The following is a 25,828-nucleotide window of genomic DNA, read 5'->3' on the forward strand; positions in this document are numbered from 1 at the left end:
CATTTTCCTTATCCCTCCTGTCCTGCCAGTTCCTGTTAATTTCTTCCCTCAGTCCTATTATGATCACACATTTTTTCTTTTCAGCAATATCTCTCACCACATACTCATTTTCCTTTAGTGCCTTTACCATTTCCTCTGTAATCCTTTATTTTCCTCTTCCTGCTTTTTCACTATCTCCCTAAAGGACCTTTGTACCTACTGATGTTCATGGTTCACTTCTTTCATCCTGGTATCAATTAGATTAAGGCATTCCTCCTTCCTCAAGTCCCCTTCGGATATTTTCATCTCCATTTCCAGGAGTTTAGCCTTCATTGCTTCACATTGATTCCTTAGTTGTTGGTTTTCTTTCTCCATCTCTACTTTTTCCTTCAATAGCTCTTTATTCGCTATCGTTAACAAATAGATCTCTTTTTTGAACGAATCATTCTCGGCTAGAACTCTATCCAGTTTTTCTTCTATGGACAAAATGTTTAGGAACTTACTTTCCAGTGCCTGAACTCTTGCATCCATATCTAATTTCTCCAGTCCTCTTGGCGTAGTTATAAAACCTTCAAAGTCCCGGTCTTGTCTTGTTATCGTCTGCTGATTATGGCCAAAACAATCACCGCCCACACTCTCCTCTCAGGGACCACTCTCCATATCCCTCACTTTCAACACTATGCGACTGTAGGACATTAACAGGACACTAACTTAGAGGTACCTGGGCCTTGTAACACCATAGGTATTTTCCTTCTTACCATCCGCAGCCGGAGACGAGCCATCCTCTCTCGGCGACGGCGAGTGTGTGTATTTACCTAGTTATAAATTTACAGGGCTCGGGCTTTATGCTCGTCTGGCCCTGTCTCCATATCTACACTTATCCAATCTTACTTTAAAAGTATGACACTACTTCTTCATTCAAACTGTTCCACGTCTCAATACATCTTTGCGGAAAACTATATTTTTTAACATCTCTCAGACATCTTCCCTTTCTCAGCTTTTTACTATGCGATCTTGTGTTTTGAATGTCTCTCAGGATCAATTTCTCATTATCCACCTGGTCCATTCCGTTGATCAATTTACAAACTTGTATCAGATCTCCTCTCTCCCTTCTTTGTTCCAGGGTTGGTAGATCCATAGCCTTTAGTCTCTCCTCATATGGCATCCCTTCAAATTCTGGAACCATTCTTGTAGCCATTTTTTGTAGTCTCTCCAACTTCCTTATGTGTTTCTTTTTATGAGGGGTCCACACTACTCCTGCATATTCCAATCTGGGTCTTATTATAGTACTTGTCAATTTCTTCACCATTTCTTTGTCCCTGTAGTGAAATGCTACTCCAATATTCCTTAGCAAATTATATATCTCTCTAAAAATTCTATCAATATGGCTTACCAGTTGATTGTTTTCTTCATCGTCACTCCTAAGTCCTTTTCCTTTTTTACTTTCTCCAGTTCTACTCCATCTCCCATCTTATAGATTCCCACGGGTCGTCTTTCACTCTTTTCCATTTCCATGACATGGCTTTTGTCCACATTGAATTCCATTTCCCACTTTTTACTCCATTCTCAGATCTTATTTAGGTCTTCTTGCAGTATTTCACAATCCTCTTTTTTGCTTTATAACTCTGCACAGTTTCGTATCATCTGCAAACAGATTTATGTAGCTGTTCACTCCTTCTGGCTTGTCGTTAATATAAATGAGGAAAAGTATTGGTGCCAATACTGATCCCTGCAGCACTCCGCTTTCTACTGCTCTCCACTTGGACTTCATATATTTAACTACCGTCCTTATTTCTCTCCCCATCAAATAATTTTCTATCTATCTCAATGTGCTTCCTTTTAAGCCACCCTTCTCTTTTAACTTCCATAGTAATCTTGCATGTGGCACTTTGTCAAATGCCTTTTTTAAATCCAAATAAATACAGTCAACCCATCCCTCTCTCTCTCTTGTACTCTATCAAGTATTCTAGAATAGAAACTCAATAAATTAGTTACATATGACCATCTTTTTCTAAAGCCAAATTGGCTATTTGATATTAATTTGTTGTCTTCAAGGAACTAGATCCATTGTTTCTTTATTATTCTTTCACACATCTTGCATATTACACTAGTTAGTGATACCGGTCTGTAATTTAAAGGTTCTTCCTTCCTTCTGTTCATATATATGGAAACCACCTCAGCTTTTTTCCATTCTACTGGTACTGTTCATTTTCTATAGAGCATTCTATGATGTTGTATATAGGACTTGCTAGTTTTTCCCTACATTCTTTCAGTATTCTGCCTGAGACTTCATCTCGTCCCATTGCTTTCTCTTCATGCAGTTCCTTCATTAACTCTTTTATTTCAAGCTTGGTTACTTCAACCTCTTTCATATAGACTGTCTCTCTATTACCCTGTGGCCTTTCAAATTTGGATTCCTTAGTAAAGACCTCCTGGAATTTATTATTTAATAGTTCTGCCATACTTTTTGGGTCTTCCACCATCCCGTTCTCTGCTTTTAACCTTTCTATTGTTTCTTTTTGCATAATTTTTCCATTTATGAATCTGTAGAACAATTTTGGTTGCTCCTCACATTTTTTGACAATGTCCCTTTCAAAGTTCTTTTCCTCTTCCTTCCTCATCTTAACATATTCATTTCTCGCTGCCTTGAAGTTTTCCTTATTTACTGGATTTCTATTTCTCCTACACCTTTTCCATGCTCCATCTCTTTTCTTCTTTGCCCTAGCACATCTTGCATTAAACCAATCTTTCTTTCCTTCTTCTTTAGGTTTATATTTCGGGACATACTCCCTGACTCCTGTTTTGTATATTTCCAAATATACTTCTCTTGCAGTGTCTCTGAGTTTTCCATCTCCTCCTTGTTTATGTTTTTAAAATAGTTCTTGAGTTTCTCAATATCAGCTTTTCTGTAATTTAAGCGGTCTCCTTTGTATGAATCGTCTCTATCTTCCTTTCCCTCTTCTATATCCATTTCTAATATTACATGATCACTCTTTCCCAATGAGCGCTTATATCTTATATCATCATTCATTTGTATACCCCTAGTAAAAACTAGGTCCAATCTTGCCGGCTGATCGTTTCCTCTGAATCTTGTGCATTCCTTTACTCTCTGGTCCATCATATTGTCTATCATTAGGTTCAGGAATCTTTCTCTCCAGGCTTCTTCTCCCATACCACTTTCATAATTTTCCCAGTCCACTTCTTTACAGTTGAAATCTCCTACTAATATAACTTTTCTCCTTTCCTTAATGATTCTCATTAGACTCCTTATGGTGTCATCTATCATGTCTTTATATTCTTGATTGGTTCATGTATTTGTTTTTGGTGGCACATATGTTACAATGATTGTTAGGTCTTTTTTATTAATATGCATCTTAATACTTCTGCTTTTCCTTCCCCACATTCCACTTGGTTTACTACCATCTCCTTCCTTGACATTATCATGACTCCTCCTCCTCCTTTATCCCCTCTGTCCCTCCTCCATACATTATACCTATTATCCAAGTCTATTTTGATTGCTTCATTTAGTTAGTTTTGTTTCTGCCAGGCATACAATATCCGGATCTTCTTTCTTTATGTAATCTCTTAATTCTAATTTACTTGATAAAACCCCATCTATGTTCGTAAACATCATTTTTAGTCTCTTGCCTTTATCACTTTTAGTTAAACTTGTTCCACTTTTTCCTCTTCCTTCTCATTTATATATGATTTCCTTATCCTGTCTCCTAGAATTCTCCAATAAAAAAAGCCTTTTTTTCCTCTTCTGACCTTTCATTATTTTTTTCCATTACTGCTGCCGCCAGTTCATTGTATCTCTTCCTTTCTTCCTCATTTCTATTTTTGTTTATATAGATATCCTTGCAGCCTTCTGTTTCTCTGAGTTTAATTGTTCTATTTAATATTTCTTCTGTTGCTGCTTGTGATTTTAGTAGTATTTTAATTGGTCTCGTTTTTCCTTCTTGATATGGTCCCATTCTGTTTATTTCTTCTACTTCCTCTTCTAAGTTCTGCCTATCTTCGTCATTTAGATTTTTTAGTAGTCTCTGACTGATTTCATTTCTTCTTTTTCTCTTCTTGGTCTATATTTTACATATTTTTCTTTTAATCCAAATACGATTACACTTTTTTTTCCGCAATTTCTCTAACTAGACTTTCTTTTGTCTTGAGGGCTCCTATCATTTTGTTTGCCATATTTTCATCTCTTTCTTTTAGTTGTTCATGAATCACCTCCTGAAAATCATCCTATCTTTCTTATCTTGGACTCTCCATGCTTGTACTTCTTTTTTAATCACGTTCTGTACTCTTTCCTCTTCTTTGTTTACTAAATCTTTCAGCTTCTCTTTTTCTTTCTCGGCTTTACCGAGTCCTTCTTCCATCAATGTCTTGTAGTTAGCTACTTCCTTTTTCAGTTCTTTGTTTTCCGCTCTTAGCCTAGCTTCGTTTTCGTCCACTTTCTTTATCCTTTCTCTCAGTTTTTTAAACTGTTCTTCATTCTCTTTCATTCCCGTACTCTCCTTTATCCATTTATCTAGTTCACGTTCAATAGTCAACACTCTCTTAAGTAGTGAAGTATTCGCCGTATCAAAACCTTCGAATGCGCTTACTCCCTCATCAACATAGTCATCATCTTCTTTCATTCTTTCCCTAGTCTCATACCTGCATTTAGATGGAATCTCTTCTTTACTCATGATTCTCTAACACTTGATTTCATGAAAAACGAGTCTACACTACTCGCCCAGGCCACTGCAAATACTATACAACAGCTAGTGAAGATCAGCTGAGAGCGGCGCCACTGCGTGTATTTACCTAGTTGTATTTACCAAGTTGTAGTTTTACAGGGCCTGGGCTTTATGCTCGTGTGGTCCCGTCTCCATATCTACACTTATCCAATTTTTCTTTAAAAAAACTATGTACACTCTTTGCTGACACTACTTCCTCACTCAAACTGTTCCAAGTCTCAACACATCTTTGCGGGAAACTAAATTTTTTAACATCTCTCAGACATCGTCCCTTCCTTAGTTTCTTACTATGCGATCTTGTGCTTCTAAAGTCATATTCTTCTCTCAGGATCAGTGTGTATATACGCTGCATATATATTTGTGTGCATGTGCTACGTATGTAGTACCTATTTATATAATACATTACACATATCATTTCAACTGTTAATGGTAATAAGCATGCAAAATGCAGAAAAAAAAGCATCCCTCAGGTAACTTGGGTTGGCCTTCCCTCCAGTTAATCTTGCTCATGTTATAATTTTTTTTATGTACTTAATTTTTATTGCTTTTTTCTTGTGATTATTTAATTTATGTAACAGATGTTTTATTGATTTAGCCAATGATGTATTTATGTATGGTATTTTAGAATTTTTTGTGGTTTTAGGGAGAACTAATATAAAGATACATGACACTACAATAGGAATCAAGTACAAAGGTTAATTATAATTATATTAATTTCATAGCTTTATTCTTGTTTATTCAATTTATGTAATATGTGATTCATTACTTTATACAATAACTATATAGATATGATATTTCATGATTTTCATGGGTTTTGGGAGTATATATAAAGGTCTTCGAACACATTACTATTTTTTGTATTAATTTTTAAGTCTGCTAAACATTTGTTTGCTTTACAATTGGATTTTCAGGAACCAATGCCATAAATCTAGCAATACCTGTATTCAAGAAACTCGACTGGATTCTTCAAGCCACTATCTATTACCTGTGCACACATAGTCATGTTCCATCTTTCTTGATGCAACCAAGGAGTCTCAGCCTTTAATATCACCTACAGAGCAGTGCAGCTTCTGTGGCTAATTTTGGGTACTTTCCATCCTGAAATCCCTCAAATATACGAATAAATCATTCTCCTATCTAACACATGCATGCTGAACTCCGATTTAAGACTGATTGAGGACTGAATTCCCTTCATCTGGCCAGCTCCTTATATAACTTTCTTGAAATAAAATTGCATCCATAAGTAGCTTCATAAGTCTGCTTCCTCTGGGATGAATTTCAAAATGAGACCTGAATTGGAAGTGATGTACTGTATTTTTTGGCTTACAAGACACACTTTTTTTTTCTAAAAAATATCCTGTAAACATCTGTGCATCTTCTAAGAGGAATGTTGTATTATAAGGCAATGGATGGTCACCTAATTGTCTTGAGTAATAGGATCGTGGATTTGTATGTTGAATCATTACATATTGATGTTAACTTGTAGCTCCTTAACTCAACCTTTTATACATTAAACTATACATGAAGCACAATTCAAGTACATTCACTCATCATAATGAAGTGATGTATGATGAATTGTAAGAGATTTTGATCTCCTTGTCTAATGAAGTGAGAGAGTATATTTAAATGGAACAGGCTAGCCAGCCTTTACCCAAAAATGCCTCAAAATAGGATGGTGTACGGTTATATAAGCATATACAGTGGAGACTCAATACTTAAACTTTTCAATGCTCGAACACAAAGGTTCAATTTAACACTAAAAAAAATACCTGATAGTCGAACATCCACACACGTGGTTGTAAACAAAGGCTCTCTGGTGACTCCTTTCTCCCTCCGTCAGTTGTGACTTGTGCTGCTGCAGTCATTAGAATAACATTCTCCTGCTTTCTATTTGTACTTTTTCACTTATAAACTTACATTAACACCAAAGGCTCATTAGTGGTGAAAATATCTGGTAATCAAACGGCCACACATTTGGTCGTATACAAAGCTCTGTCATCTCCCTTCTCACAGCCGTCACTGTACTGTTCTAATAACATATTACTGGTAATACCGGTAATACTAGTAATACTGTAATACAGGTATACCGGATGCCGGTGCGCATTCCTAGTCCTGCCACAGTCTTGAAAAAAACAACATTCTTCTGCGTTGTTGGTAGTTTTTCATTTAAAAACTTACAATGGCTCCAAAAAGGCTTATTAGTGATGAAAATAAGGAATCTGGTGAGAGTGCAAGTGTTAGTGAACCACATCCCTCCACTAGTGGATTCACAGGAGAAAAGTTACAGACATTTTCATGGATGGTGACTCATCCTCTGGTGACCTCCCTCCTCCTCCCCACCCTACTACCGTCCTCTTCTAAGTTATCCATCACCAGCCTTCACATACGGTATGTATAAATCAAAATGAAAAAAAAAAAATATATTGAAATTTTTACAAACTTGAGGTTTTGTTAAGATTAGAACAAATTACCTGATTTATAGGCATCAGTAATTGAACTTTTTAATACTCAAACAGCCATTTGGAACAAATTAAGTTTGAGTATTGAGTCTCCACTGTATCTGGAATGGATTAAATTAATTTACTTTATCTCTTAAGAGAGGATATGTTTTACCATTCATACAAATTGCAATTTGTTCAGTCTCCTGGAGTGGATTGTGTATAAATATTGAGATTCCCCTGTATGTATTAGCAAATTACTGGAACTAGTAGGCATGGTGAGCTAATGTTTCACTGAGATGGTAGATAGTTATTGTGATGGTGAGGGAGTTGATGGATGGATATCTTTTGTAGTGTGTAGTGGGGATGAGGATGTCTACATAAAGAACTAAACACAGAATGGTAATAAACAATAGGAGATTTACTTACAATTTATGATCATGTGTTTTTATCTGTACAGTAGGGCATACTATTTTCATGCAGCACAAAGTTAAGTAAAAAATTTTTCTACTATAACAATAACACAAGCACTTATTTGTAAAAAGATAGGGAGTGTGGACTTACTAACCCTGAGTTGCCAAACATAATTTCACGACATAGGAGCAAAATATAGGTTGCCAAGTTTAAAAATAGCCTTCAGATCATATGATGTATGTCACTATTCATCATGACATGTGTCATAGTTTATGAGTTAGTAAGAAAATTCAGTACAGGTACTCACTGATGAAGGACAACATAAATGGAGATGATGAAATAGCTGTGCAGTACAATGCTGATCATGCATTTATCTTCAAACAAAACTGCATTACTACAGTATGAAATCTGATTACAAGCTTGGGTGAAGCCTGACCTATAAAATCAAACAAAAGCATGGAAACACTCACCATTCGATTCATGAGATGGGCTTGGAAGGAGACACCACGGTTGTCAGATCCTCGAGAATCAATGCTCACTACACAAAATCCATTTGCTGCAAGCATGTGTGTCCTCATATGGCGGAAGCCCTGGAGTGAGAATGAAAAAAATTAATGGTATTTCTAATCACTGTAGAAAATGGTTTTGCAGTAACCTAGACTTTGTTGCACTAGAGACTATGTAAAAGAATCTTGGTGAAAGTAGTAGTGAATGTGAATGCAGGGTTAAGTATGTATTTTCTCAGCCACTTGGTTCCCAATGGATGTCACCCAAGTAAATACAGTGAAACCTTACTTACTACCTCTCCCAACAAATCAGTTTTGGAACAAAATCTTGAGCTCATAATTGCTTCAGCTGCCATACAATGTTTTGATTCTTGAACATACTATGCTAGTGTTTATGAGTTTTAGAGGGAAGTGTGTATTTACCTAGTTGTATTTACTTAGTTGTATTGTACAGGGTTTGAGCAGGGCTCATAGTGTCATGTCTCTATGTCTCCATTTATCCAATTTTTCTTTAACCCTCGCACTGCCAGCCACTTTAACCCTAAATCAACCCAAGGAGCCAGCCAATTTTGTATTTTTTTTTCATGTATTTAAGAAATACTAAATCATGTAAAAACAAAAAAGTTGTCTTAGAAAGTAAAAAAGTAAAAAAAAAACCACGCGTCGGTAGGCTACTAGTATATTAGTAGTGATTGGTACATTTTTACCACATCGCCACTTCACTGACGAATAGTAGGCTTCCTCATATGCGTTTGCATGTGTGGTTGCATATTTTCAGCTGTGTTTGCCATGAACACACTATTTTCAAACACAGCCAAATCACTTTAGAAATGCAAAGGCATGTGATATTCTTTAAGCAGGGCACAAGACTGGAAAAGAGCTAACATTGTCCCAATCTATAAATCAGGTAACAAGAGAGACCCATTGAACTATAGACCAGTGTCACTTACAAGTGTGGTAGCTAAGATGTGTGAGAGGGTGGTGAAGAATAGATGGACAGACTTCTTGGAGAAAAATGACATACTTTGTGAGTGTCAATTTGGTTTTAGAAAAGGGCGTTCATGCACGACAAACCTGATATGTTACTACTCGAGGGTGATAGATGTAATACAGGAAAGAGATGGTTGGGCTGATGGAATATATCTGGATTTAAAAAAGGCCTTTGATAAGGTACCACACGGAGACTGATCTGGAAACTTGAAATGGTAGGAGGAGTGCATGGCAGTTTACTAAAATGGATGGAAGACTTTTGGTAGGAAGAGAAATGAGAACAATAATTAAGGACAGACCATCAGAATGGGGATTGGTGGAGAGTGGAGTTCCACAGGGATCAGTGTTGGCACCAGTAATGTTCGCGGTCTACATAAATGACATGGTGGATGGGGTGTCCAGTTATGTGAGCCTATTTGCAGACGATGCAAAATTGTTAAGAAAAGTGAGATGTGACAAAGATTGCGAACTACTCCAGGAAGACTTGGACAGAATATGGAAATGGAGCTGTACATGGCAAATGGAGTTCAACACGACAAAATGCAAGAAAATAGAGTTTGGCAAGAGTGAAAGAAGAATCAGGAGTATGTACAAGATAGGAAATGAAGACATAAAACCAGTCATGAAGAAAAAGACCTTGGGGTGACAATTACCAATGACCTATCGCCAGAGAGACATATAAACAAAATAATTGGAGAAGTATTGAACTTATTGAGGAACATAAGAGTGGCGTCAGATATTTAGATGAAGAAATGATGAAGAAAATAATTACTGCAATGATAAGACCGAGGCTTGAATATGCAACAATACAGTGGGCTCGAACTTAAAGAAACACATAAGGAAACTAGAGAAAGTACAGAGGGCTGCAACGAAAATGGTGCCTGACTTAAGAGATTTGACTTATGAAGACAGACTGAAAAGAATGCAACTTCCGACCCTGGAAAACAGAAGAGAAAGGGGAGACCTGATAGCAATATACAGAGTGATGATTGGCATGGAAAAATGGATAGGGAAGATCTGTGTATGTGGAATGAAAGAATGTCGAGAGGGCATGGGAAAAAACTAAAATGGCCACTTATAGGAGAGATGTGAAAAATATAGCTTCCCTCATAGAAGGGTGGAAGCATGGAATAGTTTAGACGTGGAAGTGGTCAACGCAAGGAATATTCATGATTTTAAGAAAAGCTGGACATTAATAGATATGGAGACGGGACAACACGAGCATAGCTCTTTTCCGTATGTTACAATTAGGTAAATACAATTAGGTAAATACACACACACAGAAAATTCTTTCAAGAGACAAATTGGATGAAATTCAAGAGTGCTAAGGAGCAAATGAAAAGTGGAAGGAATTTATAAAAATATACAAAGAAGGTGAGAAAAATTTGTACCAATAAGACAACATAGAGAAGTTGGAAAGCAGGACTGGTTTAACGATAGATGTGAAAAGGCTAGAACAAGAAAAGAGGATGCATGGAAGAGGTGGAGAAGGAAAAGACGGATTAAGCAGTGGAAAGTTACAAAAGAGCAAGAAATGAATATGTGTTGATTAGAAGAGAAGAAAGAAAGAAACAAGAAAAGGATATAATTGATAAATGTAAAGACCAACCAAGGCTTTTTTACAGACATGTGAACAACAACATCAAAAATAGAGAAAGTATTGAAAGTTAAATGGAGTTTGCAGTGAGGATCCCAGGGAAATGGCAGAGGCTATGAATGGATGCTTTCGGAAGGTATTCACAAAGGAGACTGCTTTTGACAAGCCACTGGTAATGGAACAGAAAGGGATTATGAAGGAGTTTCAAGTAACTGTGGAGGAGATCAAGAATATGATGGGGAGTCTAGAAGTGAGAAAAGCTGTGGGACCTGATGGGGTATCAGGATGGATTTTAAGAGAATGCAGGAGCAACTGGCAGAAAAAGTTTGTGAAGTAATTGATGCCTCATTAAGGGAAGGTGTAGTGCCCCAAGACTGGAAAAGAGCTAACATTGTCCCAATTTATAAATCAGGTAACAAGAGAGACCCATTGAACTATAGACCAGTGTCACTTACAAGTGTGGTAGCTAAGATGTGTGAGAGGGTGGTGAAGAATAGATGGACAGACTTCTTGGAGAAAAATGACATACTTTGTGAGTGTCAATTTGGTTTTAGAAAAGGGCGTTCATGCACGACAAACCTGATATGTTACTATTCGAGGGTGATAGATGTAATACAGGAAAGAGATGGTTGGGCTGATGGAATATATCTGGATTTAAAAAGGCCTTTGATAAGGTACCACACGGAGACTGATCTGGAAACTTGAAATGGTAGGAGGAGTGCATGGCAGTTTACTAAAATGGATGGAAGACTTTTGGTAGGAAGAGAAATGAGAACAATAATTAAGGACAGACCATCAGAATGGGGATTGGTGGAGAGTGGAGTTCCACAGGGATCAGTGTTGGCACCAGTAATGTTCGCGGTCTACATAAATGACATGGTGGATGGGGTGTCCAGTTATGTGAGCCTATTTGCAGACGATGCAAAATTGTTAAGAAAAGTGAGATGTGACAAAGATTGCGAACTACTCCAGGAAGACTTGGACAGAATATGGAAATGGAGCTGTACATGGCAAATGGAGTTCAACACGACAAAATGCAAGAAAATAGAGTTTGGCAAGAGTGAAAGAAGAATCAGGAGTATGTACAAGATAGGAAATGAAGACATAAAACCAGTCATGAAGAAAAAGACCTTGGGGTGACAATTACCAATGACCTATCGCCAGAGAGACATATAAACAAAATAATTGGAGAAGTATTGAACTTATTGAGGAACATAAGAGTGGCGTTCAGATATTTAGATGAAGAAATGATGAAGAAAATAATTACTGCAATGATAAGACCGAGGCTTGAATATGCAACAATACAGTGGGCTCGAACTTAAAGAAACACATAAGGAAACTAGAGAAAGTACAGAGGGCTGCAACGAAAATGGTGCCTGACTTAAGAGATTTGACTTATGAAGACAGACTGAAAAGAATGCAACTTCCGACCCTGGAAAACAGAAGAGAAAGGGGAGACCTGATAGCAATATACAGAGTGATGATTGGCATGGAAAAATGGATAGGGAAGATCTGTGTATGTGGAATGAAAGAATGTCGAGAGGGCATGGGAAAAACTAAAATGGCCACTTATAGGAGAGATGTGAAAAATATAGCTTCCCTCATAGAAGGGTGGAAGCATGGAATAGTTTAGACGTGGAAGTGGTCAACGCAAGGAATATTCATGATTTTAAGAAAAGCTGGACATTAATAGATATGGAGACGGGACAACACGAGCATAGCTCTTTTCCGTATGTTACAATTAGGTAAATACAATTAGGTAAATACACACACACACAGAAAATTCTTTCAAGAGACAAATTGGATGAAATTCAAGAGTGCTAAGGAGCAAATGAAAAGTGGAAGGAATTTATAAAAATATACAAAGAAGGTGAGAAAAATTTGTACCAATAAGACAACATAGAGAAGTTGGAAAGCAGGACTGGTTTAACGATAGATGTGAAAAGGCTAGAACAAGAAAAGAGGATGCATGGAAGAGGTGGAGAAGGAAAAGACGGATTAAGCAGTGGGAAAGTTACAAAAGAGCAAGAAATGAATATGTGTTGATTAGAAGAGAAGAAAGAAAGAAACAAGAAAAGGATATAATTGATAAATGTAAAGACCAACCAAGGCTTTTTTACAGACATGTGAACAACAACATCAAAAATAGAGAAAGTATTGAAAGTTAAATGGAGTTTGCAGTGAGGATCCCAGGGAAATGGCAGAGGCTATGAATGGATGCTTTCGGAAGGTATTCACAAAGGAGACTGCTTTTGACAAGCCACTGGTAATGGAACAGAAAGGGATTATGAAGGAGTTTCAAGTAACTGTGGAGGAGATCAAGAATATGATGGGGAGTCTAGAAGTGAGAAAAGCTGTGGGACCTGATGGGGTATCAGGATGGATTTTAAGAGAATGCAGGAGCAACTGGCAGAAAAAGTTTGTGAAGTAATTGATGCCTCATTAAGGGAAGGTGTAGTGCCCCAAGACTGGAAAAGAGCTAACATTGTCCCAATTTATAAATCAGGTAACAAGAGAGACCCATTGAACTATAGACCAGTGTCACTTACAAGTGTGGTAGCTAAGATGTGTGAGAGGGTGGTGAAGAATAGATGGACAGACTTCTTGGAGAAAATGACATACTTTGTGAGTGTCAATTTGGTTTTAGAAAAGGGCGTTCATGCACGACAAACCTGATATGTTACTATTCGAGGGTGATAGATGTAATACAGGAAAGAGATGGTTGGGCTGATGGAATATATCTGGATTTAAAAAAGGCCTTTGATAAGGTACCACACCGGAGACTGATCTGGAAACTTGAAATGGTAGGAGGAGTGCATGGCAGTTTACTAAAATGGATGGAAGACTTTTGGTAGGAAGAGAAATGAGAACAATAATTAAGGACAGACCATCAGAATGGGGATTGGTGGAGAGTGGAGTTCCACAGGGATCAGTGTTGGCACCAGTAATGTTCGCGGTCTACATAAATGACATGGTGGATGGGGTGTCCAGTTATGTGAGCCTATTTGCAGACGATGCAAAATTGTTAAGAAAAGTGAGATGTGACAAAGATTGCGAACTACTCCAGGAAGACTTGGACAGAATATGGAAATGGAGCTGTACATGGCAAATGGAGTTCAACACGACAAAATGCAAGAAAATAGAGTTTGGCAAGAGTGAAAGAAGAATCAGGAGTATGTACAAGATAGGAAATGAAGACATAAAACCAGTCATGAAGAAAAAGACCTTGGGGTGACAATTACCAATGACCTATCGCCAGAGAGACATATAAACAAAATAATTGGAGAAGTATTGAACTTATTGAGGAACATAAGAGTGGCGTTCGATATTTAGATGAAGAAATGATGAAGAAAATAATTACTGCAATGATAAGACCGAGGCTTGAATATGCAACAATACAGTGGGCTCGAACTTAAAGAAACACATAAGGAAACTAGAGAAAGTACAGAGGGCTGCAACGAAAATGGTGCCTGACTTAAGAGATTTGACTTATGAAGACAGACTGAAAAGAATGCAACTTCCGACCCTGGAAAACAGAAGAGAAAGGGGAGACCTGATAGCAATATACAGAGTGATGATTGGCATGGAAAAAATGGATAGGGAAGATCTGTGTATGTGGAATGAAAGAATGTCGAGAGGGCATGGGAAAAAACTAAAAATGGCCACTTATAGGAGAGATGTGAAAAAATATAGCTTCCCTCATAGAAGGGTGGAAGCATGGAATAGTTTAGACGTGGAAGTGGTCAACGCAAGGAATATTCATGATTTTAAGAAAAGCTGGACATTAATAGATATGGAGACGGGACAACACGAGCATAGCTCTTTTCCCGTATGTTACAATTAGGTAAATACAATTAGGTAAATACACACACACAAGAAAATTCTTTCAAGAGACAAATTGGATGAAATTCAAGAGTGCTAAGGGAGCAAATGAAAAGTGGAAGGAATTTATAAAAATATACAAAGAAGGTGAGAAAAATTTGTACCAATAAGACAACATAGAGAAGTTGGAAAGCAGGACTGGTTTAACGATAGATGTGAAAAGGCTAGAACAAGAAAAGAGGATGCATGGAAGAGGTGGAGAAGGAAAAGACGGATTAAGCAGTGGGAAAGTTACAAAAGAGCAAGAAATGAATATGTGTTGATTAGAAGAGAAGAAAGAAAGAAACAAGAAAAGGATATAATTGATAAATGTAAAGACCAACCAAGGCTTTTTTACAGACATGTGAACAACAACATCAAAAATAGAGAAAGTATTGAAAGTTAAATGGAGTTTGCAGTGAGGATCCCAGGGAAATGGCAGAGGCTATGAATGGATGCTTTCGGAAGGTATTCACAAAGGAGACTGCTTTTGACAAACCACTGGTAATGGAACAGAAAGGGATTATGAAGGAGTTTCAAGTAACTGTGGAGGAGATCAAGAATATGATGGGGAGTCTAGAAGTGAGAAAAGCTGTGGGACCTGATGGGGTATCAGGATGGATTTTAAGAGAATGCAGGAGCAACTGGCAGAAAAAGTTTGTGAAGTAATTGATGCCTCATTAAGGGAAGGTGTAGTGCCCCAAGACTGGAAAAGAGCTAACATTGTCCCAATTTATAAATCAGGTAACAAGAGAGACCCATTGAACTATAGACCAGTGTCACTTACAAGTGTGGTAGCTAAGATGTGTGAGAGGGTGGTGAAGAATAGATGGACAGACTTCTTGGAGAAAAATGACATACTTTGTGAGTGTCAATTTGGTTTTAGAAAAGGGCGTTCATGCACGACAAACCTGATATGTTACTATTCGAGGGTGATAGATGTAATACAGGAAAGAGATGGTTGGGCTGATGGAATATATCTGGATTTAAAAAGGCCTTTGATAAGGTACCACACGGAGACTGATCTGGAAACTTGAAATGGTAGGAGGAGTGCATGGCAGTTTACTAAAATGGATGGAAGACTTTTGGTAGGAAGAGAAATGAGAACAATAATTAAGGACAGACCATCAGAATGGGGATTGGTGGAGAGTGGAGTTCCACAGGGATCAGTGTTGGCACCAGTAATGTTCGCGGTCTACATAAATGACATGGTGGATGGGGTGTCCAGTTATGTGAGCCTATTTGCAGACGATGCAAAATTGTTAAGAAAAGTGAGATGTGACAAAGATTGCGAACTACTCCAGGAAGACTTGGACAGAATATGGAAATGGAGCTGTACATGGCAAATGGAGTTCAACACGACAAAATGCAAGAAAATAGAGTTTGGCAAGAGTGAAAGAAGAATCAGGAGTATGTACAAGATAGGAAATGAAGACATAAAACCAGTCATGAAGAAAAAGACCTTGGGGTGACAATTACCAATGACCTATCGCCAGAGAGACATATAAACAAAATAATTGGAGAAGTATTGAACTTATTGAGGAACATAAGAGTGGCGTTCAGATATTTAGATGAAGAAATGATGAAGAAAATAATTACTGCAATGATAAGACCGAGGCTTGAATATGCAACAATACAGTGGGCTCGAACTTAAAGAAACACATAAGGAAACTAGAGAAAGTACAGAGGGCTGCAACGAAAATGGTGCCTGACTTAAGAGATTTGACTTATGAAGACAGACTGAAAAGAATGCAACTTCCGACCCTGGAAAACAGAAGAGAAAGGGAGACCTGATAGCAATATACAGAGTGATGATTGGCATGGAAAAATGGATAGGGAAGATCTGTGTATGTGGAATGAAAGAATGTCGAGAGGGCATGGGAAAAACTAAAATGGCCACTTATAGGAGAGATGTGAAAAATATAGCTTCCCTCATAGAAGGGTGGAAGCATGGAATAGTTTAGACGTGGAAGTGGTCAACGCAAGGAATATTCATGATTTTAAGAAAAGCTGGACATTAATAGATATGGAGACGGGACAACACGAGCATAGCTCTTTTCCGTATGTTACAATTAGGTAAATACAATTAGGTAAATACACACACACAAGAAAATTCTTTCAAGAGACAAATTGGATGAAATTCAAGAGTGCTAAGGAGCAAATGAAAAGTGGAAGGAATTTATAAAATATACAAAGAAGGTGAGAAAAATTTGTACCAATAAGACAACATAGAGAAGTTGGAAAGCAGGACTGGTTTAACGATAGATGTGAAAAGGCTAGAACAAGAAAAGAGGATGCATGGAAGAGGTGGAGAAGGAAAAGACGGATTAAGCAGTGGGAAAGTTACAAAGAGCAAGAAATGAATATGTGTTGATTAGAAGAGAAGAAAGAAAGAAACAAGAAAAGGATATAATTGATAAATGTAAAGACCAACCAAGGCTTTTTACAGACATGTGAACAACAACATCAAAAATAGAGAAAGTATTGAAAGTTAAATGGAGTTTGCAGTGAGATCCCAGGAAATGGCAGAGGCTATGAATGGATGCTTTCGGAAGGTATTCACAAAGGAGACTGCTTTTGACAAACCACTGGTAATGGAACAGAAAGGGATTATGAAGGAGTTTCAAGTAACTGTGGAGGAGATCAAGAATATGATGGGGAGTCTAGAAGTGAGAAAAGCTGTGGGACCTGATGGGGTATCAGGATGGATTTTAAGAGAATGCAGGAGCAACTGGCAGAAAAAGTTTGTGAAGTAATTGATGCCTCATTAAGGGAAGGTGTAGTGCCCCAAGACTGGAAAAGAGCTAACATTGTCCCAATTTATAAATCAGGTAACAAGAGAGACCCATTGAACTATAGACCAGTGTCACTTACAAGTGTGGTAGCTAAGATGTGTGAGAGGGTGGTGAAGAATAGATGGACAGACTTCTTGGAGAAAAATGACATACTTTGTGAGTGTCAATTTGGTTTTAGAAAAGGGCGTTCATGCACGACAAACCTGATATGTTACTATTCGAGGGTGATAGATGTAATACAGGAAAGAGATGGTTGGGCTGATGGAATATATCTGGATTTAAAAGGCCTTTGATAAGGTACCACACCGGAGACTGATCTGGAAACTTGAAATGGTAGGAGGAGTGCATGGCAGTTTACTAAAATGGATGGAAGACTTTTGGTAGGAAGAGAAATGAGAACAATAATTAAGGACAGACCATCAGAATGGGGATTGGTGGAGAGTGGAGTTCCACAGGGATCAGTGTTGGCACCAGTAATGTTCGGGTCTACATAAATGACATGGTGGATGGGGTGTCCAGTTATGTGAGCCTATTTGCAGACGATGCAAAATTGTTAAGAAAAGTGAGATGTGACAAAGATTGCGAACTACTCCAGGAAGACTTGGACAGAATATGGAAATGGAGCTGTACATGGCAAATGGAGTTCAACACGACAAAATGCAAGAAAATAGAGTTTGGCAAGAGTGAAAGAAGAATCAGGAGTATGTACAAGATAGGAAATGAAGACATAAAACCAGTCATGAAGAAAAAGACCTTGGGGTGACAATTACCAATGACCTATCGCCAGAGAGACATATAAACAAAATAATTGGAGAAGTATTGAACTTATTGAGGAACATAAGAGTGGCGTTCGTATATTTAGATGAAGAAATGATGAAGAAAATAATTACTGCAATGATAAGACCGAGGCTTGAATATGCAACAATACAGTGGGCTCGAACTTAAAGAAACACATAAGGAAACTAGAGAAAGTACAGAGGGCTGCAACGAAAATGGTGCCTGACTTAAGAGATTTGACTTATGAAGACAGACTGAAAAGAATGCAACTTCCGACCCTGGAAAACAGAAGAGAAAGGGAGACCTGATAGCAATATACAGAGTGATGATTGGCATGGAAAAATGGATAGGGAAGATCTGTGTATGTGGAATGAAAGAATGTCGAGAGGGCATGGGAAAAACTAAAATGGCCACTTATAGGAGAGATGTGAAAAATATAGCTTCCCTCATAGAAGGGTGGAAGCATGGAATAGTTTAGACGTGGAAGTGGTCAACGCAAGGAATATTCATGATTTTAAGAAAAGCTGGACATTAATAGATATGGAGACGGGACAACACGAGCATAGCTCTTTTCCGTATGTTACAATTAGGTAAATACAATTAGGTAAATACACACACACAAGAAAATTCTTTCAAGAGACAAATTGGATGAAATTCAAGAGTGCTAAGGGAGCAAATGAAAAGTGGAAGGAATTTATAAAAATATACAAAGAAGGTGAGAAAAATTTGTACCAATAAGACAACATAGAGAAGTTGGAAAGCAGGACTGGTTTAACGATAGATGTGAAAAGGCTAGAACAAGAAAAGAGGATGCATGGAAGAGGTGGAGAAGGAAAAGACGGATTAAGCAGTGGAAAGTTACAAAAGAGCAAGAAATGAATATGTGTTGATTAGAAGAGAAGAAAGAAAGAAACAAGAAAAGGATATAATTGATAAATGTAAAGACCAACCAAGGCTTTTTACAGACATGTGAACAACAACATCAAAAATAGAGAAAGTATTGAAAGTTAAATGGAGTTTGCAGTGAGATCCCAGGAAATGGCAGAGGCTATGAATGGATGCTTTGGAAGGTATTCACAAAGGAGACTGCTTTTGACAAACCACTGGTAATGGAACAGAAAGGGATTATGAAGGAGTTTCAAGTAACTGTGGAGGAGATCAAGAATATGATGGGGAGTTTAGAAGTGAGAAAAGCTGTGGGACCTGATGGGGTATCAGGATGGATTTTAAGAGAATGCAGGAGCAACTGGCAGAAAAAGTTTGTGAAGTAATTGATGCCTCATTAAGGGAAGGTGTAGTGCCCCAAGACTGGAAAAGAGCTAACATTGTCCCAATTTATAAATCAGGTAACAAGAGAGACCCATTGAACTATAGACCAGTGTCACTTACAAGTGTGGTAGCTAAGATGTGTGAGAGGGTGGTGAAGAATAGATGGACAGACTTCTTGGAGAAAATGACATACTTTGTGAGTGTCAATTTGGTTTTAGAAAAGGCGTTCATGCACGACAAACCTGATATGTTACTATTCGAGGGTGATAGATGTAATACAGGAAAGAGATGGTTGGGCTGATGGAATATATCTGGATTTAAAAAGGCCTTTGATAAGGTACCACACGGAGACTGATCTGGAAACTTGAAATGGTAGGAGGAGTGCATGGCAGTTTACTAAAATGGATGGAAGACTTTTGGTAGGAAGAGAAATGAGAACAATAATTAAGGACAGACCATCAGAATGGGGATTGGTGGAGAGTGGAGTTCCACAGGGATCAGTGTTGGCACCAGTAATGTTCGCGGTCTACATAAATGACATGGTGGATGGGGTGTCCAGTTATGTGAGCCTATTTGCAGACGATGCAAAATTGTTAAGAAAAGTGAGATGTGACAAAGATTGCGAACTACTCCAGGAAGACTTGGACAGAATATGGAAATGGAGCTGTACATGGCAAATGGAGTTCAACACGACAAAATGCAAGAAAATAGAGTTTGGCAAGAGTGAAAGAAGAATCAGGAGTATGTACAAGATAGGAAATGAAGACATAAAACCAGTCATGAAGAAAAAGACCTTGGGGTGACAATTACCAATGACCTATCGCCAGAGAGACATATAAACAAAATAATTGGAGAAGTATTGAACTTATTGAGGAACATAAGAGTGGCGTTCGATATTTAGATGAAGAAATGATGAAGAAAATAATTACTGCAATGATAAGACCGAGGCTTGAATATGCAACAATACAGTGGGCTCGAACTTAAAGAAACACATAAGGAAACTAGAGAAAGTACAGAGGGCTGCAACAAAATGGTGCCTGACTTAAGAGATTTGACTTATGAAGACAGACTGAAAAGAATGCAACTTCCGACCCTGGAAAACAGAAGAGAAAGGGGAGACCTGATAGCAATATACAGAGTGATGATTGGCATGGAAAAATGGATAGGGAAGATCTGTGTATGTGGAATGAAAGAATGTCGAGAGGGCATGGGAAAAAACTAAAATGGCCACTTATAGGAGAGATGTGAAAAATATAGCTTCCCTCATAGAAGGGTGGAAGCATGGAATAGTTTAGACGTGGAAGTGGTCAACGCAAGGAATATTCATGATTTTAAGAAAAGCTGGACATTAATAGATATGGAGACGGGACAACACGAGCATAGCTCTTTTCCGTATGTTACAATTAGGTAAATACAATTAGGTAAATACACACACACAAGAAATTCTTTCAAGAGACAAATTGGATGAAATTCAAGAGTGCTAAGGAGCAAATGAAAAGTGGAAGGAATTTATAAAATATACAAAGAAGGTGAGAAAAATTTGTACCAATAAGACAACATAGAAGTTGGAAAGCAGGACTGGTTTAACGATAGATGTGAAAAGGCTAGAACAAGAAAAGAGGATGCATGGAAGAGGTGGAGAAGGAAAAGACGGATTAAGCAGTGGGAAAGTTACAAAAGAGCAAGAAATGAATATGTGTTGATTAGAAGAGAAGAAAGAAAGAAACAAGAAAAGGATATAATTGATAAATGTAAAGACCAACCAAGGCTTTTTTACAGACATGTGAACAACAACATCAAAAATAGAGAAAGTATTGAAAGTTAAATGGAGTTTGCAGTGAGGATCCCAGGAAATGGCAGAGGCTATGAATGGATGCTTTGGAAGGTATTCACAAAGGAGACTGCTTTTGACAAACCACTGGTAATGGAACAGAAAGGGATTATGAAGGAGTTTCAAGTAACTGTGGAGGAGATCAAGAATATGATGGGGAGTTTAGAAGTGAGAAAAGCTGTGGGACCTGATGGGGTATCAGGATGGATTTTAAGAGAATGCAGGAGCAACTGGCAGAAAAAGTTTGTGAAGTAATTGATGCCTCATTAAGGAAGGTGTAGTGCCCCAAGACTGGAAAAGAGCTAACATTGTCCCAATTTATAAATCAGGTAACAAGAGAGACCCATTGAACTATAGACCAGTGTCACTTACAAGTGTGGTAGCTAAGATGTGTGAGAGGGTGGTGAAGAATAGATGGACAGACTTCTTGGAGAAAATGACATACTTTGTGAGTGTCAATTTGGTTTTAGAAAAGGGCGTTCATGCACGACAAACCTGATATGTTACTATTCGAGGGTGATAGATGTAATACAGGAAAGAGATGGTTGGGCTGATGGAATATATCTGGATTTAAAAAGGCCTTTGATAAGGTACCACACGGAGACTGATCTGGAAACTTGAAATGGTAGGAGGAGTGCATGGCAGTTTACTAAAATGGATGGAAGACTTTTGGTAGGAAGAGAAATGAGAACAATAATTAAGGACAGACCATCAGAATGGGGATTGGTGGAGAGTGGAGTTCCACAGGGATCAGTGTTGGCACCAGTAATGTTCGCGGTCTACATAAATGACATGGTGGATGGGGTGTCCAGTTATGTGAGCCTATTTGCAGACGATGCAAAATTGTTAAGAAAAGTGAGATGTGACAAAGATTGCGAACTACTCCAGGAAGACTTGGACAGAATATGGAAATGGAGCTGTACATGGCAAATGGAGTTCAACACGACAAAATGCAAGAAAATAGAGTTTGGCAAGAGTGAAAGAAGAATCAGGAGTATGTACAAGATAGGAAATGAAGACATAAAACCAGTCATGAAGAAAAGACCTTGGGGTGACAATTACCAATGACCTATCGCCAGAGAGACATATAAACAAAATAATTGGAGAAGTATTGAACTTATTGAGGAACATAAGAGTGGCGTTCAGTATATTTAGATGAAGAAATGATGAAGAAAATAATTACTGCAATGATAAGACCGAGGCTTGAATATGCAACAATACAGTGGGCTCGAACTTAAAGAAACACATAAGGAAACTAGAGAAAGTACAGAGGGCTGCAACGAAAATGGTGCCTGACTTAAGAGATTTGACTTATGAAGACAGACTGAAAAGAATGCAACTTCCGACCCTGGAAAACAGAAGAGAAAGGGAGACCTGATAGCAATATACAGAGTGATGATTGGCATGGAAAAATGGATAGGGAAGATCTGTGTATGTGGAATGAAAGAATGTCGAGAGGGCATGGGAAAAAACTAAAATGGCCACTTATAGGAGAGATGTGAAAAATATAGCTTCCCTCATAGAAGGGTGGAAGCATGGAATAGTTTAGACGTGGAAGTGGTCAACGCAAGGAATATTCATGATTTTAAGAAAAAGCTGGACATTAATAGATATGGAGACGGGACAACACGAGCATAGCTCTTTTCCGTATGTTACAATTAGGTAAATACAATTAGGTAAATACACACACAAGAAAATTCTTTCAAGAGACAAATTGGATGAAATTCAAGAGTGCTAAGGGAGCAAATGAAAAGTGGAAGGAATTTATAAAATATACAAAGAAGGTGAGAAAAATTTGTACCAATAAGACAACATAGAGAAGTTGGAAAGCAGGACTGGTTTAACGATAGATGTGAAAAGGCTAGAACAAGAAAAGAGGATGCATGGAAGAGGTGGAGAAGGAAAAGACGGATTAAGCAGTGGGAAAGTTACAAAAGAGCAAGAAATGAATATGTGTTGATTAGAAGAGAAGAAAGAAAGAAACAAGAAAAGGATATAATTGATAAATGTAAAGACCAACCAAGGCTTTTTACAGACATGTGAACAACAACATCAAAAATAGAGAAAGTATTGAAAGTTTAGAAGTAAATGGAGTATGCAGTGAAGATCCCAGGAAATGGCAGAGGCTATGAATGGATGCTTTGGAAGGTATTCACAAAGGAGACTGCTTTTGACAAACCACTGGTAATGGAACAGAAAGGGATTATGAAGGAGTTTCAAGTAACTGTGGAGGAGATCAAGAACATGATGGGGAGTTTAGAAGTGAGAAAAGCTGTGGGACCTGATGGGGTATCAGGATGGATTTTAAGAGAATGCAGGAGCAACTGGCAGAAAAAGTTTGTGAAGTAATTGATGCCTCATTAAGGAAGGTGTAGTGCCCCAAGACTGGAAAAGAGCTAACATTGTCCCAATCTATAAATCAGGTAACAAGAGAGACCCATTGAACTATAGACCAGTGTCACTTACAAGTGTGGTAGCTAAGATGTGTGAGAGGGTGGTGAAGAATAGATGGACAGACTTCTTGGAGAAAAATGACATACTTTGTGAGTGTCAATTTGGTTTTAGAAAAGGGCGTTCATGCACGACAAACCTGATATGTTACTATTCGAGGGTGATAGATGTAATACAGGAAAGAGATGGTTGGGCTGATGGAATATATCTGGATTTAAAAAGGCCTTTGATAAGGTACCACACGGAGACTGATCTGGAAACTTGAAATGGTAGGAGGAGTGCATGGCAGTTTACTAAAATGGATGGAAGACTTTTGGTAGGAAGAGAAATGAGAACAATAATTAAGGACAGACCATCAGAATGGGGATTGGTGGAGAGTGGAGTTCCACAGGGATCAGTGTTGGCACCAGTAATGTTCGCGGTCTACATAAATGACATGGTGGATGGGGTGTCCAGTTATGTGAGCCTATTTGCAGACGATGCAAAATTGTTAAGAAAAGTGAGATGTGACAAAGATTGCGAACTACTCCAGGAAGACTTGGACAGAATATGGAAATGGAGCTGTACATGGCAAATGGAGTTCAACACGACAAAATGCAAGAAAATAGAGTTTGGCAAGAGTGAAAGAAGAATCAGGAGTATGTACAAGATAGGAAATGAAGACATAAAACCAGTCATGAAGAAAAAGACCTTGGGGTGACAATTACCAATGACCTATCGCCAGAGAGACATATAAACAAAATAATTGGAGAAGTATTGAACTTATTGAGGAACATAAGAGTGGCGTTCGATATTTAGATGAAGAAATGATGAAGAAAATAATTACTGCAATGATAAGACCGAGGCTTGAATATGCAACAATACAGTGGGCTCGAACTTAAAGAAACACATAAGGAAACTAGAGAAAGTACAGAGGGCTGCAACGAAAATGGTGCCTGACTTAAGAGATTTGACTTATGAAGACAGACTGAAAAGAATGCAACTTCCGACCCTGGAAAACAGAAGAGAAAGGGGAGACCTGATAGCAATATACAGAGTGATGATTGGCATGGAAAAATGGATAGGGAAGATCTGTGTATGTGGAATGAAAGAATGTCGAGAGGGCATGGGAAAAAACTAAAATGGCCACTTATAGGAGAGATGTGAAAAAATATAGCTTCCCTCATAGAAGGGTGGAAGCATGGAATAGTTTAGACGTGGAAGTGGTCAACGCAAGGAATATTCATGATTTTAAGAAAAAGCTGGACATTAATAGATATGGAGACGGGACAACACGAGCATAGCTCTTTTCCCGTATGTTACAATTAGGTAAATACAATTAGGTAAATACACACACACAAGAAAATTCTTTCAAGAGACAAATTGGATGAAATTCAAGAGTGCTAAGGGAGCAAATGAAAAGTGGAAGGAATTTATAAAATATACAAAGAAGGTGAGAAAAATTTGTACCAATAAGACAACATAGAGAAGTTGGAAAGCAGGACTGGTTTAACGATAGATGTGAAAAGGCTAGAACAAGAAAAGAGGATGCATGGAAGAGGTGGAGAAGGAAAAGACGGATTAAGCAGTGGAAAGTTACAAAAGAGCAAGAAATGAATATGTGTTGATTAGAAGAGAAGAAAGAAAGAAACAAGAAAAGGATATAATTGATAAATGTAAAGACCAACCAAGGCTTTTTACAGACATGTGAACAACAACATCAAAAATAGAGAAAGTATTGAAAGTTTAGAAGTAAATGGAGTATGCAGTGAAGATCCCAGGAAATGGCAGAGGCTATGAATGGATGCTTTCGGAAGGTATTCACAAAGGAGACTGCTTTTGACAAACCACTGGTAATGGAACAGAAAGGGATTATGAAGGAGTTTCAAGTAACTGTGGAGGAGATCAAGAACATGATGGGGAGTTTAGAAGTGAGAAAGCTGTGGGACCTGATGGGGTATCAGGATGGATTTTAAGAGAATGCAGGAGCAACTGGCAGAAAAAGTTTGTGAAGTAATTGATGCCTCATTAAGGGAAGGTGTAGTGCCCCAAGACTGGAAAAGAGCTAACATTGTCCCAATCTATAAATCAGGTAACAAGAGAGACCCATTGAACTATAGACCAGTGTCACTTACAAGTGTGGTAGCTAAGATGTGTGAGAGGGTGGTGAAGAATAGATGGACAGACTTCTTGGAGAAAATG

At 38.0% G+C, this 25,828-nt stretch overlaps 1 protein-coding gene across 12 annotated transcripts in view; it reads right to left on the minus strand.

Moving 5' to 3' along the window:
* LOC123511327 (dipeptidyl peptidase 8-like) overlaps window positions 1–25,828 on the minus strand; it is a 610,443-nt gene that overhangs the window by 147,865 nt on the left and 436,750 nt on the right. For all 12 annotated transcript variants that reach the window (XR_006676755.1, XR_006676754.1, XR_006676756.1 and 9 more), the window contains one exon: window positions 8,041–8,160. Coding sequence is in view for 8 of the 12 variants with exons in the window: in XM_045267115.1 (XP_045123050.1) it covers window positions 8,041–8,160 (120 nt within the window). In the remaining 4 variants the exon portion in view is untranslated. The remainder of the gene's footprint in view (window positions 1–8,040; window positions 8,161–25,828) is intronic.

Source organism: Portunus trituberculatus, chromosome 31 (genome assembly GCF_017591435.1).
Source record: "Portunus trituberculatus isolate SZX2019 chromosome 31, ASM1759143v1, whole genome shotgun sequence".
In the NCBI taxonomy this organism is placed as follows: Eukaryota; Metazoa; Arthropoda; class Malacostraca; order Decapoda; family Portunidae; genus Portunus; species Portunus trituberculatus.